Below are 15,244 nucleotides of genomic sequence, written 5' to 3' on the forward strand. Positions count from 1 at the left end.
GGACAGGGCTTGGAGCAGCCTGGGATAGTGGAAGGTGTCCCTGCCATGGCAGTGGTGGCACTGGGTAAGGTTTAAAGTCCTTTTCAACCCAAACCATTCTGGGATTCTGTGGTTTGTGTCGGTCCATCACTGAACAGGCTCTCCAGGGAAGTGCTCACAGCCAGCCAGAGCTCCAGGAGCAGCTGGACAATGCTCTCAGCCATGGGATTTACTTCAGGTTGTCCTGCAAGGAGCAGGGAGCTGCACTCCATGAGCCTCAGGGGTCCCCTCTGACTTGAGACAATCTGATCCCATGAAAAGGGAGATGAGGGAATGAGACAAAGGCACTTCCCCCAGGGAGCAGCCCCTGCTGATGGAGCAGGACACAGGCAGGGCACAAGGAGCTCGTGCATATTCCAAAATCCTCCTCCAGTCGGCAGGACTCACCTGGAGCTGTCTGCACTTGGCCAACACCAGCCTGCAGGAATGGCATCCAGTCCTGAATGAGGAACCTCAGAGGGAAATCCTCCCTTACTGCAGGGGTTTGTGTGTCCCTGTCCTTCCTGCTAAACCAGGCAGACACTGCCAATTTGTCTGCTGGGAGGATCCATGGATCCCACAGCTGTGCCAGGGACAGAACTACAGCAGTCAGGGTGAAAACCCAGCCACTTCTACACCATCACACATTTGGGGCGTGATCTCTGAGGGCTTTCCAGGGCACACCATTAAGGGTGTTCCTCACTCCTTCAATGAAATAAAAATCTGCCTTAGCAGCTCCTGGGACTCTGCACTCAACCCAGCAGTAAATGGGAGTCAGGAATTCTGTCCCTGCCACAGAAAGAGAAGCAGCTGAGGCTGTTCAGTGATGCAGAAACCCCACGGGAGGAGATCTGAGTGGGCAGAAGGAAGATGAGGTGGCAGAACACGCCGGGAGAGGTCCCAGGGTACGTGTGCAGAGCAGCACAGAAATACCCCTGAAAAGGAAGGGCTAAGAATATCCTGAATTTCCTCAGCTGCAGTCTGCTGCAGTTCAGGAAAATGACATCATTGCACCACCACAGGCTCTGTAGGAGTTCCAGCTCCTGACTCCTTCCCACTGAGCAGGGAAGGAGCTCCCAGCTCCATGGGACTCGTGCTGATGGCAAATTCCTCTCTCAGGAAGCTCTGGCTCAGCTCTTACTGAGGTACAGCATAACCTGCACCCCAAATTACCCAGACTGTGACTGAAAATGAGCAGCACAGCCTGGGCTGCATGCTCTGTACACCTGAGCCTGCCTCTCTCTGCCTGGCAATGAGACTCTGTCTGTTTATCCAGCCTGGAACAGCACCAGGAGATGATCCCTGAAACACCAACCTCGTCCCACAGCTATAAAAACTAGCACACCTGTTAAGGTAAAACACACTGACAAAACCATGCAGGAGTCACTCAAGTGCTGTAGCACACTCCCTGTGCCAGGGTTCAGCACAAGAGGGTTTCTTTAAATATCTGTTTGACTTGCAGAGTCGTGCTTCAGGCACACAGCAGGTGGGCAGCAGGCAGCACAGGGAGATGTGTCACAAACAGCATGTTTGTGCCAATAAAAGACTTCACCACCCCAGAAAATGTTATATTTATCTTCCCAAATTTGAGACAAAAAATTGCTCCCCAGGGTAGGATTTACAGCTCAGTACCCAGCAGATATTAGCAGTCATCATGTAGCCACTGAGTCAAGTTTGACCTCAAACCTGTTTTATAATTAATTTATAATTATTTATAATCTTACACTTTTGAAATCTTTCTTGGAGGAGACATAGGGAGAGGTTTTAGCTCAGCATGATGAGAGGATTACAGGCAAAAGAGTTCTCTGCTAAAACTCTTACAACAGGGGAAATAATGTTCCACTACCTTTGCTGAACAGCCCCAAACCATTTCTTCACATGTGACTCAAGGGTGGAATATTTTAATAGAGAATTTGGCACTAAAAATTCCCAGAGATGTTTCCCTAGTGCTGTTCATTCTTCTCAACATGCTTAAAATGAAAATATCTTAAACCAAATTCTCTCAGCAATGCCATTTACTATACAGATAAATAATAGACAACTCAGTAGGGAACAGCTCGTGAGGGGACAGAATTTCTCCAAAACAAGACAAGAGAGCAGAGGAGCTGCCAGAGTTAGGTTTGTAAACTATAACTGGACAGGGTTTTAAATAGTGTTAGTGCCTACACCCTGACAACACCCACACTGTTCATATTTAATAGTGTTACACACAAATTAATGAACAAAAACCAAACCCCAAAGCACATGGATGCAGTTGAAATGGGGCAGAATCCTTGTGTGGCATTTAAGTGCTTATTTCTCTGTGGAAAAAGCCCTTTTCATCAGTGGTGGGGGTGCTTTTCCAACATCAAACATCATTTCCAGGGGGGGGTTGTTGAGGCAGCACCAGTCGGGAATGCGGCCAGTCTGGCTGTAATACTCCTTGGACACAGAGCGGCTCCCAAGGATGTCCTGGAGTGCTCCAAAAATTGCTCCTGCCAAAGAAAAAAAATCTGCATTAATGCCACATAGAATTTCTCTTTCTACTTCATCCCATTGAGAATCTCAACTGGGATTTTTTAGCTCTGCCCCTAAATTTAAAGGGATGAATGGACACTGCTGCTTTCTTTCTCAGTAGCCCAGCTAGTCCCAAACAGCTTCCATTTATATCCCTGGAAAGTAACTGAAAACAAGGAATTATCTGCTCTATACTGACAGCAAACCTGGCCTGGTTGACCCACTTCTTACAACAAAGTTTTTATTTGAAGTACTTCAACCAAACCCCATTGTGTCCAGGGCAATTTTTACCCCCAAAAAGTTGCACCACAAATTAATTCACACCAGCTGTGAGAAGATTCAGCCCACAGCAGCTGGCCAGGGAATAAAAGCATCACAGAATTTGGTGCACAGAAATTGTTCTGGTTTGCTAACCCTAAGAATAAAAGGTTTTATTCACCACAAATCCCACTCGGAAGGGTTTTTTTCCCACCCCTGCTTCCCAGTTGTTCCCATTCTCACCTCCCAGCCAGGCCACGCAGTTGGATTTGGCAGGGGGAGTGTGAATCCTGAAGGTTTTAGTGGCAAGAGCTTCCTTGTACTTGGGTTTCTCCACCAGGTGTCTGATCTCAGCCATGAGCCTGTGCAGGAAGCCTGGCAGCATGGCAGTGCCCCCGATCACCACCAGGTTCTCTGCCAGCTGCTTCCTGGTGTCTATGGGGCACTAATGCAAACAGACATAAAAAAACCCCAAATAAATCAAGCTGCCTGAGCTTGAAGCCATTCAGAGGTCTCTTAGAAAGTCAGTCCATTTCTATGCCCTTCAATTGCTGTTTTCTCATATTTAGCTGGAAAATAACCAACATAAGGAGGGAAATGCCTGGAGGTGCAGAGGTGAAGGCTCCAGGCACAGAACTTCTTAAACAATTTGTTTTCATAAAGAATTCTAATTGAAATGTTTGTCATATCAGCCAAGTCCATGGCTCTCCAATAAATTGCATCTCAGCAAACTTATTTAAATGGCACCAATAGCTACAGGGAGCCAACTTTAATTAACATATATACACCACCACATAATGAAAATTTCCATTTATAGTGGTTTTCTAATGCATTTTTTTTCCTAAATATAATAAGAAGTGAAGCATTGGTATAAGTCAAGAAAAAATTCTGCAATAAATTTAATATACTGCCTGCAATAAAGATGTCCAAATTAATTTTATTCTAGCACAGGTAAACCAGCAGCCTGCAGGACTCGAAGTCTTGAGTCATGTTTAACTGCAGGTTGTCTAAGGCTGGAGGCTTTCCCCAAACTGTTTCTAATATAAAAATACCTGAACCAGTGAATCCAAGATCAAAGTGGCAACAGATGTCTCCTCATTATCCTGCTCAAAGAGGATTTCCACCACGGAGTCTCTGTGGCACACACAGGAAGGGAGTGTTAATGAGCAGAACACACTGAGCTGAACCCAGGCACAGCAGAGCTGCAGAGAACTCCAGCCCTCTGCTGCCAACACTCTGTCACTCCTGTCACACAGCCCATGCACCCAGCAGTGCCAGCAGGGAGGGGACAATCATGGACTCCTTGGGACAGTCATGGAACCCTTGGAAAAGACCTTTAAGGTCATCCTATTCAGCCCTCAACCCAGCATCAGCACCCCTAAACCTCATCCCCACATCCCCATGTGTTTTGAACACTTCCAGGGATGGTGACTCCACCACTGCCCTGGGCAGCCTGTTCCAGTGCTTTGCAAGCCTTTCAGTGAAGGCATTCTCCCCAATACCCCCATCTAAACCTCCCCAAGTCAACTTGAGGTCCTTTATCTTATCCTGTCCCTTGTTCCCTGGGAGGAGAGCCCAACCCTAACCTGGCTGCATCCTCTTGGCAGAGCTGCAGAGTGAGGTCTCCTCTGAGCCTCCTTTTGTCCAGGTTCAAATGCCCTGTTCACATCACTGCCCTATTACCAGGCTTTGACACTCATTTCTCTTCCCTCATCCCTCCAATCTCTCTGCTCTCATCTTCCTCTTGGGGCTCTGGAGAAGCACCCCCTCCCACGATGGGCTTGCACTGTGCCCAGCACACAGCTTTCATTGTAGAGGCATTAAAAGCATATGCAAGTATCTCATTAAAATCCAATTTAATGAAAATTCATGTGCTTTTAGAGTTGAAATGTATCATTGTAATGACAAATACTCTACCATGGCATTTCTCACCTGATGGGGCCAACCACATGGAGAATCTTTTCTCCATCCAAGGGATAGTCCACGTCTGGAGGCGGTGAGGGACGCTGGAAACAAAAGCAGACTTGTATGATTATTTTAGAGCCCAGAAAGGCTGCAGCCACCTCAAAAGAGCAGGAAGAGCTTCATCCTCCACTCACCTCAGCACTGCCATCAATGTTGAACTTGGCTGCCTGGATTTTCAGCCCTCGCTGGAGATCACTCACAAAGCAAGTGCGGACTGTGCAGAGGGGAAGAAGAGAGGGGCACGCGTGAGGCCTGGCTGGATCCTTTCATCACCACCAAAACCAGTCATTTTCTTAAGTTAGAGAAGAACACACACTCCAGGCCCTTGCTGGTCCAAGATATTATCAAATAAATGCAAAGAGAAGCAGTCTCCACTCTCCAGCAGAGTTCAGGTGCTCTCTAGATCACAAGTTAAAGCTGACCCTAAAATTATGTTGGAAATCCTGCCTGTCCCTTCTCACACAAACCACACAAGATTCAAAGCCAGAGGGATGCTCCTAATGGTGCCTCGAGCTGCCAGGGGTTGTATCCTGCCTTCACTGCAGGCTTTGCACCACAGCTTCAAATGAGGCATTGCTCATTTCCTAAACAAGCTCCTACCATGCAACATTTTCCTCACTGCAACTCTTCAACACCCTGAGAATTCCAGAGGGTTTTTCTGCTTCCAGACAACACTGACAGAGCACAGTCCCATTTGTATCCCAGCTGCTACTGCTCTTATACACTTAATTATTTGAATTTGGCACAGGTGAGCATCTTCCCATAAACTGCTGTCACAAAGAAACAGCTCTTCAACACACAGACAGCAACAATTTCATCCTTAGCCTGGGGTCTGTGGTTCCAAAAGACTGCACAGAAAACACAACTCATCAGAAAAGGTGTGAAAGTCCAGGAATCAGAAAAGCAACTTTCATTTCATAAAGCATCAGCTGTATTTATTTTGCATTTGACTGAAGGATTTCTTCCTATTTTGACCCAAAGGACACATGCTAGTTACTGTTTCCTAGGAAAACACCTTTTTCTATCTGTTGCACATGTAACAATCACATGGGAATTCATCCAAGTTCTGCCCAAAGAAATACTCTACTTTTTCTGATATAGTAAATGTAGTTCTTGTCTCCTCTTGCCTACCTTAACACACTAAAACATCTTTTATAAATACTTTCTTTTAACTTTAAAGCAAACTGAGCCTTTCTAGTTAATCTATAAACAAGACTACACAACAGTGCAATCCTCTTTCTGTGCCCACCTATTAAATACATCTAAAGGTTGCAACTCAACAACACAGAGGTTAAAGTGAAAGAGAAATTCAAAACCTGGTTTTGGTTTTGCTTTCAAAGAGGAAGAACAACCCAAGCTCATCCAAGAGGTAATAAATACATCAGAGAAGAGAAATAAACTCCTAAATGCAAAATATTGCACACTTGTTATTATCACACTGCACAATTTCATACATCAGAGTTACACAAAGCAAACAAATTTACCTTTTATATCCTCTACTATGTCTTCTGGGACTGAGCCTGAAATAAAAAAAAACCAAAAAAACAACTTAGTTTCATTCTTAAATTATCTTCCTACTAAGAAATAACTTTTGTTCTAAATTTGAATTACATTTAATATATTAAACTTTTACTCTGACAGCAGCTTTCAAAGATTTCCAAAGCAGAAAATATGTTAAGAACAGAAATAAGTTTGTCTTTGCTCAAAACAGACTGAAAAATTACTATAGAACTTTTTTCTCAGCCTTTACTAAAAACTGCTGTGAGAAGAGGTTTATCATAAAAATAATACACTTGTGAAATCACAGAATCACTGGGTTGGAAGAGACCTTCAGGATCATCGAGTCCAACCCAGCCCCAAGCCCTCAACTCAACCCTGGCACCCAGTGCCACATCCAGGCTTTGCTAAACACACCCAGGGATGCTGACTGCACCACCTCCCTGGGCAGCCATTCCAGAACTTTATCACCCTTTCTGGAAAAAGCTTTTTCCTGATATCCAACCTGTATTTCCCTTGGCACAGCTGGAGGCTGAGTGCTCTGGTTGTGTCAGTGCTGCCTGGAGAAAGAGCCCAGCCCCAGCTGAGCACAGGCACCTTTCAGGAGCTGTGCAGAGTGAGGAGGGCACCCCTGAGTCTCCTTTTCTCCAGGTGAGCACCCCCAGCTCCCTCAGGGTTTCCTCACAGGGTTTGTGTTCCCAGCCCCTCTCCAGCCTTGCTGCCTCCTCTGGACATGCTGCAGTGTCCCAATGTCCTTCCCAAGCTGAGGGCCCAGAGCTGGGCACAGCACTCCAGGTGTGGGCACAGCAGTGCCAAGCACAGGGGAGCAATGACCTCCTGCTCCTGCTGGCCACACTGCTCCTGATCCAGGCCAGGATGCCAAGGAAGAATTCATGCAGGCAGGCCACAGCAGACACAGTGAATCCTAAACCCATTTTAGTCTCTGTTAGGATGAACACCCTTTCCCCTGAGCAGCTCCCAGCACAGATGCCCCATCCCAGTCCTTACCCATCACGGAGGGAAGGCTTTGTCCTTTGGCCAGTCCTGTGTCCACCGTGCACTGCTCCAGCAGCTGATACTCCAGCTCCCTAAAACAGAGCACAGGAGGGTGGGGAAAGACAGCATGAACCAGCCTGGCTCTCTGGACTACACTCCAGGGACAGGATTCACTCCTTGCAGTTACATCCTTCTAAATATAAATCTAAGGAGATCCCATTCCCACAGTTTTTACCACATCAGCAACAGCTGCACAGTTTTAACTCCAAAAACTGGATGATGCTACAGCAAGTTCACACTTAGAAGAGGATTTTTTGCTCATGGTCAAAGAGGAACTTTCACAAATAAATAATTTGTAACCTGGAATGGATGACTATGAACTTACTTGTGGATGGCCTTTCCTCCCAGGGGAAGGGAACCCCAGCAACTCAGGATTGGAATTCCCTCATAGATCTACAGGAAGATCAGGAAAATCTCCTCTTTTTCATTAGTTTTCAGTCTGCTGGAATTAAATGCCTTTTCCTTTCTACAATCCATTGCATCAGCCACCTTCTAACTGCTTTTGTCCAAAATTAATTTTCAGTTTAAAAAAATCTCATGTTTCATGACAGCCCCAGTGCAAATGAAAGGATACAGGCAGCACCAAGCTTTCTGCATATCCACAGTCCAGCACCATGGCAGAGTTGATCCCCAGTGTCAGGAGAGACATCAGGTGACTTGGAGCAAACAGAACGGAAGGTACCTACACAAAAACCAAAAGCAAAGTTGGCAAAAGGGGGAAAAAAGAAACAAAAAAGAAACAAAGCACTGATGCCTTCCCTGAATGGCATTTTAAAAGCAAAACCCAAACATCTGTATCTTGAATTATTCCAGTACTAATCTAATGAACAAAATACAACAGGATTCCAAACTCTGTGTCCATCTTTGTGGTGCACACCAGGTACTTCAGTAATGATGGATGTTGGAATGGGCTTATAAGAAAAGCAATTTTCTTGTTGTGAGCTATAAAACTCAGGTCCAGTTTCTTATTGTTATTGGAAAAAAATGAAAGAAGCTGAAGTACAGCTACTCCAAAAGCTGTAAAAACTTGGAAATGTGAATAAAAGAGCTAGAAAATCCATAAAAGTGTGCCTTATGACAAACACTGCTGCACCCAAACAGAAGAGGCTGTTTGAAACACTCTCACAAAAACAATGTGGAAACTCAAGTTGAAATTACATGAGAATGACTTTCTTCTCCCAGAATTCCATAAATCAAGTTTCCTAGAAAACAACAGTTCCATTAAAAGAACACTTTGAAGTGTGAATTAAATGAGAAATTTCAATAAATCCTGCACTTACAGGAACCATACTGACTGTTAACCCAGAGCCAGAAGGTAAAACATTGACCCTGTATTAATAAACCACTCTTTGCACCAAGTAGAAAAATAGAAACTAGAGATAATTAAATTTCTATCAGTATTAACTGGCTTCTTAACACGTTACAAAGTCTCTCCACCAAAATATGACTGCATACATGAGCCATTTTCAACAAACCCTTTTGCATGGGATGTGCTTTAGCTGAGACATTTCACTGCTGCAAAAGGGATTAGGAAAAAAACCAACTCAAATCTTTCAGCAAACTGAAGTCATCAGAAAATTTTACCAATAGTAAGAAAGAATTATGAAGGAGTTTGAGCTTAGTTGGTAAACTGTGCTGTGGAAGGACAGTGAAGTACTGCAGTCAAACTGGTTTCACTACTTTTTATAGAAAAACCTTAAACTTTCTTCTGTCTGGACTGAAGAAACATGGAGTCACCTTCTAAAACATTTCCTGCTACAACTGAGCAAGAATTAGGTTCAGACTTTTCACAAAATCCTTGACTGGCTGGGGGGGGATGGAACCTTAAGAATCATCAGTTTCAGCTCTGCCACAGCCAGGGACACTTTCCACCATCCCAGGTTGTTCCAAGCCTCATCCAGCCTGGCCTTGGACTCTTCCAGGGATGGGAGAGCCACAGGGTTTTTTTTTCCCTCCACAACTTTTCTTCAAAAGGACTGATTAGGCAGAGCAGATATTTGATTTCAGGTAAGTTCTTCTCTAAATGAGCACAGCTGAGTGCTAGGCAGATATTGACTGTGGCAGAAATCAGGAGACTTGCTGACAGGGCACTAAGAAGTGTTTAAATATAAATCCTGGCTCCAGGCAGAGCTCAATGGGGATTATTGGATCTGTCTGGGACAGTGCACTGTGAGCTGTATTATCTACAAGCCAGGGAAACCTTGCAGAGCCTTGTTAATTGCTGCTGCTTTGTGGCCTGATCAAGAGTCAGAATGGAACAAAAATGGTCTTTAATCCAACTTTCATGCCCTACTTCCTCATCTGATTTTCCTTCTTTATGCCTCTCTCTCTTTTGCCACTATTTCCATTTTTATTTCCTACATCTGGTACTGACTGTAAGCAGAATTCTTCCTGGCAAGTGGAGCAAATGTGCACATTTCTGTCAAACACTTACCTCAAAATGCTTGAAAAGGACCCTGGTGAGGGTGTCCCTGAAGTGTGAGGGGCACAGGACTGACTCTATGATCACAACACGCCGGTCCCGGGGATTCACCAGCAGATGCCTAAAAAAAGACAAGAAATGCAAAATAAAACTGGAAAGTTTAAGGAGATATTATGAGAACTATCCTACAGTCATATTCCATTTTCCTCAAAAATCCTCAAGATTTGCATTTAGATAGCATTTGCTACAGCAGACCCTAAAGATTTTCACAAATCTAAAAACCCCAATGCTTTCCTAAAAGGAAGTCAGGAAATTCATTATACATTTCTAAATGAATATGAAGTAATACAAAAATAAGTCATCAATGGCTTGTCCAGTGTCATAAAGCACATAAGAATGATAATACTCTGATGCTCTGATTTCAGTGGAAGAGGATGAAATTGTCCTGATTTCAATTGCAAAGTGGTGGCCCAGGACAGGAGAAGAAAACAACCCAGCCCACAGCAGATCTGAGGCACAGAAATTAAATCCTGGTTTCCCTGTGATGGCTTTCACTGTATAAAAATATGGATTGGAAGCAGAGAAAAAACACCAAGCCCAATTTCATTATTCTCTAAGGGTACTAAAAACAGAATAAAGGGATGTATTGCTGAGGTAAAAACATTCCACAGGTAAAGATTCCTCCTTCCAAACCACTGTGGAGAGAGTTCTGCACTGCAGGAGCTTCAGCCCCACCAAAATCAATGCAACTCCTGAGGTACTGCCTTCCCTTTTACAAATCCCTCAGCTGAAAGGAAATTTATCAAACACTTTCTGCTTTTACAGAGCAACTGCAGCACAGGAACTCTCTGTAAGACAAGCTGGACCTCAGCACCACCAGCACACCCCTTGCAAAGCTTTATCTCAGTTTTCTTATCTAACCAGGCAGTGTCCATGCCCTGCTCACAGCCCTGGAAGTGCTCAGGGAGGGACTGGATTCCTGAGAGGAGTCTCTTACCTGAAATACAGCATGTGGATAAATTCCTTCAGGTAGGAATACAGCTCCTCTGTGTTGATGTTGTACTGAACCACTTTGACAGGCTGGGAAGGGAAAATATCCACAGTCAGCTCAAATGCTGGGCAGTGATTACTTATACACATATATATATATTCACACATGATATATAAATATATAAGATACATAAATAATATATATTCAATCTGACATGATATATAAACACTCACTCCTGTCTGATTTGCTCTTTGTCCTTAAAACACCACATAAACCCACCCTCTAGCTGAATTCCACAGTTAATTAATGCTAATTTTTCATACAGGCAACTTAGAATTAGTTGTCCAACCTCTACTAAATGAAAAGAAAGAAGCATAACTAGGCAAAGCAATTTCTCAATAAATGCCCCAAAACACAAGCTCCATGGGGGCTGAGCAGTGACATCACACTTACCTGCACCTACCCACAGTTTTTAACAGCAGCAGCTAAAATAATGACAAATATAATAGTACTTCATAACATTTTATTCAGGCAGTGAAAAATGGCTTGTGATGGACAGAAAAAGCAAATTCTTTCCATGCCACAACACACCAAACAGCTCACCTTTGAGACATCAGGTTTCTTGATCTCACTGGGGATGATGCATCTTGGTCCTGTTTCTCCTGCAAACCCACACCTGAAAGAAAATGTTAAAAACCTGATTATTTGAAGCCACCACTTGACCCCCTGGGCCTAGAGTAATGAATTGGGGAATTATCTACTGCAGACAGGGGTTTTGCACAGTTCTTCTCTCCAGCCACTTGGAGATAAATCTAAAGATGGACTAAAAGGTTTTGTATCTTTTTTTATTGGCTCCCTCAACAAAAGGATAAAAAACAGCAGCAACCCCAAACCAAACTTTTCAGAAACCCACCTGGTCCTCCTCAAACTCACAAGAACTATGGTTTGAATAGAGGAAATTAAAAGCAAAATTAATTCAAGGTTTATTTCAGTCTCAGTGCCTGATATTTGTTTCACCCCGTCACTCCCAGTAACAACAAATCTCTGAGGAAAACTACAGTTTTCCATAAAGCTGCTGGACTTAGAGCACTTTTAATGCAAAAAGTCAATTAATGCTTGATTCTGATATTTGGCAACTTCAACATGTTGGATCATTTCACAAAAAAAAATCTTGAAACAGCCACAACTCAGAATTTTCTTCTTTTGTCTCAAACAGATGCTTGTGCAGTCCCAGTGCGTACAGGCAGTTTTCCTTGAACTTTCAGCTAATTTCAGCCTTATTTGGAACAGAATAAACATTTCTCACACAATTCAGCTGCTATTACTTCTATCAGAATGAAGGCTGGAAATGTTTAAAACACACTATTCAGGGAAAAAAGCACTTCCAAAAGAGGGTTTTATTGGATAAACAATGCCCAAGGAATAAAAGCGCACAAACACCACAAACTTTGGAAAAGCTGTCAGTGTGAATCCACAAAAGCCACCCATGGGAATCACCTGTCCCCATCCATGAAGGCTCTGTAAAATCCTCCATTCCCAGGTAACCAAGCTTTTGGCCCACGAGGTGAAATACTGAAAAATCAGTGAGCATTCCCGCTCCAGCACTCGAGCTAAATCTTGTTTTAATCTAAAACGTGAGATTAAAAACGTAGGCTGTTCATTGCCAGCTCCACACCACACAGACCAACACAGAAAGGGGGAAACCTCACATAATTATTATTGGAATAATCGTTGGGATGGGGACTTAAAAACCATCTCATTCCAGCCCCTGCCATGGCAGGGACACCTTCCACTGTCCCAGGGTGCTCCAAGCTCCATCCAGCCTGGCCTGGACACTGCCAGGGATCCAGGGGAACCACAGCTGCTCTGGGCACTCTGTGCCAGGGCTCCCCACCCTCACAGGGAAGATTTTTCTCCCAATATCCCATCTAAGCCTGTTCTCCGGCAGTGTGAAGTCCTGTCACTCCAGCCCCGTGTCCAACATCCCTCCCCAGCTCTCTTGGAGCCCCTTTAAGCACAGGAAGAGGCTCTGAGTTCTCCCTGCCCCTTCCCCTTCTCCACATCGGACACCCCCAAATCCCCACCACTCACTTGGTGAAGGCCTGTCCCAGGTCGATCACCACGGCGGTCTTCTCCCCGCCGCTGCCGAGCCCCTCGTACAGCGGCATCGCGGCCTCCCTTTCCCCCTCTCTCCCTTCCCCTCCTCCCGTTCCCTTCCCCGTTCCCCTCCCGCTCCGCCTCCCTCAGCCGCCGCTACCCGGGCCCTCCGTGCTCCCGGCGCGCCGGGCTGCCCGCCGCGCCTGTCCGCCCGCCNCCGGCGGCGGGCGCGGTGCGAGGCGGCTTCCCCTCAGCCCCGCTCCGGCGTTAGGCCGGGCAGCCATGCTGGGGCCGGCGGGGCGGGGCCGGCCTGAGGGCGGCAGGGGAAGCGCGGCTGGAGCTGCTCCCGCTGCAGTAAAATTGTAAAAATCACAGAACCGTTTAGGCTGGAAAAGCCTTTCATGGTCATCGTGTCCAGGCATTGCGCCATTAAACTGTGTCCCCAAGTGGTACATCCACATGGCTTTTAAATTCGCCCAGGGATGGGGACTCCATTCCCTGGGCAGCCGGTGCAGGGACTGCACAGCCCTCACTGTGGAGAAATTTCCCCCAATTTTTCAACCTAAAGTGCCCATGGGACACCTTGAGACCATTTCTCCTTGTCCTGTCCCTGTTCCCTGGGAAGAGAGCCCGACCCCCCGGCTGTCCCCTCCTGTCAGGAGCTGTGCAGAGCCACAAGCTCGCCCCACAGCCGCCTTTGCTCCAGGCTGAGCCCCTTCCCAGCTCCCTCAAGTGCTCCAGACCCTTCCCCAGCTCTGTTCCCTGTCCTGGACACGCTCCAGCCCCCCAATGTCCTTCTGTGATTGTCCCAAAACTGCCCCAGTATGGCTGAGCCGACGGGGCTCCCGGGACGAGGGAAGAGATCTGAATCTTGACTCCATGTTTCAGAAGGCTGATTTATTATATTATGATATATATTATATTAAAATTATATACTGAAACTATATGTAACTCTTTGTTTTTATTGTCTTGTATGGTCTTAATCCTAATTGTCCAATTTTTTATTACTCTAATTATATTGTTATTTTTATAACAATTTTATTACTATTAAACTTTTTAAACTTTAAAAACAAGTGATTGGCATTTTTCACGCAGCTCAAAATACAGTGAGGATAGAAATGATAAACCCCCTGGTGGTAACAACCCGTGCAGGGCCAGGGGTGGACACAGTGATCCTTGTGGATCCCTTTCAGCTCAGGACCTTCTAGGAATCCGTGCTTTCCAGACTGGGTGGCCTGAGACAGGTGATCAGAGAGGCAGAAGATCAGCTGTGCTTAGTAGAAAGAACCTAATCAATAAAAGGTGTTCTGATGAATATTGTTGGTGGTATGTGTCTCCCCATGACTGGATCCCCTGGCTGGGAAAAGGGAATTTCTAACAGATCTTGGTCAGTGTAATGCAAATTTGGGATTACTCGTGGAAGATTCCAAAGGCAGCATTTGCCCCACTCCCAACAACCATCTTCTTTCCCCGCCAATCCTCCCTGTCAAAAACCCCAATCACTTGTTTTTAAAATTTTAAAAGTTTAATAGTAATAAAATGGTTATAAAAATAGCAATATAATTAGAGTAATAAAAAAATGGTCAATTAGGATAAGGACAATACGATACAATAAAAACAGAGAGTTATGGACAGTCCAGGTACCTCTTTCTGAGCAAAATAAGCCCGAAAAAGGACACACTAACAGAGGGTTAACCCTTAAAAATAATCACCTGTTGCATAGTCATCCATCTCATACCCACACTCCCCTTCCCCACAATAACCACACCTGTAAAACCTGCTGCTCTTCAGGCAGTTGTGATGTCCAGGAGTGTGACTGTGGCCCTGCTCACACCCCCAAAAGATGAGTCCTGGGTATTTATTTCAGCCAAGTGCACCAGACCCATTTCTTCTTCACGGAAGCAAAATAAGCATTGAACAAATGGGGAGTTGGGTCTAGGCATTTGCTCATTGCCAGCCAGGCCAGGCTGAGAGCCCGAGGGTTTGTGCAGAGGAGGACAAGGGTGCTAATGAAGGCAGAGGATTTCAGGGAAGGCTGAGGTGACACTGCTGTGCTCTGTTGTCACTGAACCCAACCCCCTGACATGTGAGCAGCTTGTGGAGCTGTGCTTTTTGCCGTGTCCCACATCCACACTTCCTTCCTATTTGCAGTCCCTGAAGGTGGAGGTGTGTGGGAGTCAGGTGACGAGTGGGAGTGATGTGAGACGCCGAAAGCTGTCACTGCCACCATCTGCTGTGTCGCCTGGGCCAGCCCCCTCACTAGCCCATGGGCTAGCAGCTCTGCACAAATGCTTTCTTTGCTGCTCCTGTCACAGCCTTGCCGTGTTCCCCCCTTCTGGTCACCCTGAAGTCATCAAGGTGACAAAGCGGGGTCAAGAGGCAGCACTGAGAAGAGGAGGTCCCGGTGTGGGTGGAGCAGAAGTGCTGACTGGGGGAGCTGAAGC

The 15,244-nt window shown here is 45.5% G+C and overlaps 1 protein-coding gene across 1 annotated transcript; it reads right to left on the minus strand.

Moving 5' to 3' along the window:
- Positions 1 to 1,565: 1,565 nt before the first annotated feature.
- ACTR10 (actin related protein 10) lies at positions 1,566 to 12,970 on the minus strand. Its single transcript, XM_039712846.1, has 13 exons — positions 12,795 to 12,970; positions 11,307 to 11,379; positions 10,710 to 10,792; positions 9,725 to 9,833; positions 7,865 to 7,972; positions 7,616 to 7,683; positions 7,243 to 7,322; positions 6,222 to 6,257; positions 4,872 to 4,951; positions 4,705 to 4,778; positions 3,825 to 3,906; positions 3,016 to 3,217; positions 1,566 to 2,492 (listed from the first exon to the last, which is right to left on the minus strand). Exons 1-13 carry the CDS (start codon positions 12,869 to 12,871, stop codon positions 2,311 to 2,313), a joined length of 1,254 nt encoding a protein of 417 aa, XP_039568780.1. The 5' UTR covers positions 12,872 to 12,970; the 3' UTR covers positions 1,566 to 2,310.
- Positions 12,971 to 15,244: the final 2,274 nt, after the last annotated feature.

This window comes from Passer montanus, unplaced genomic scaffold, assembly GCF_014805655.1.
Source record: "Passer montanus isolate IOZ18808 unplaced genomic scaffold, ASM1480565v1 scaffold27, whole genome shotgun sequence".
NCBI lineage: Eukaryota > Metazoa > Chordata > Aves > Passeriformes > Passeridae > Passer > Passer montanus.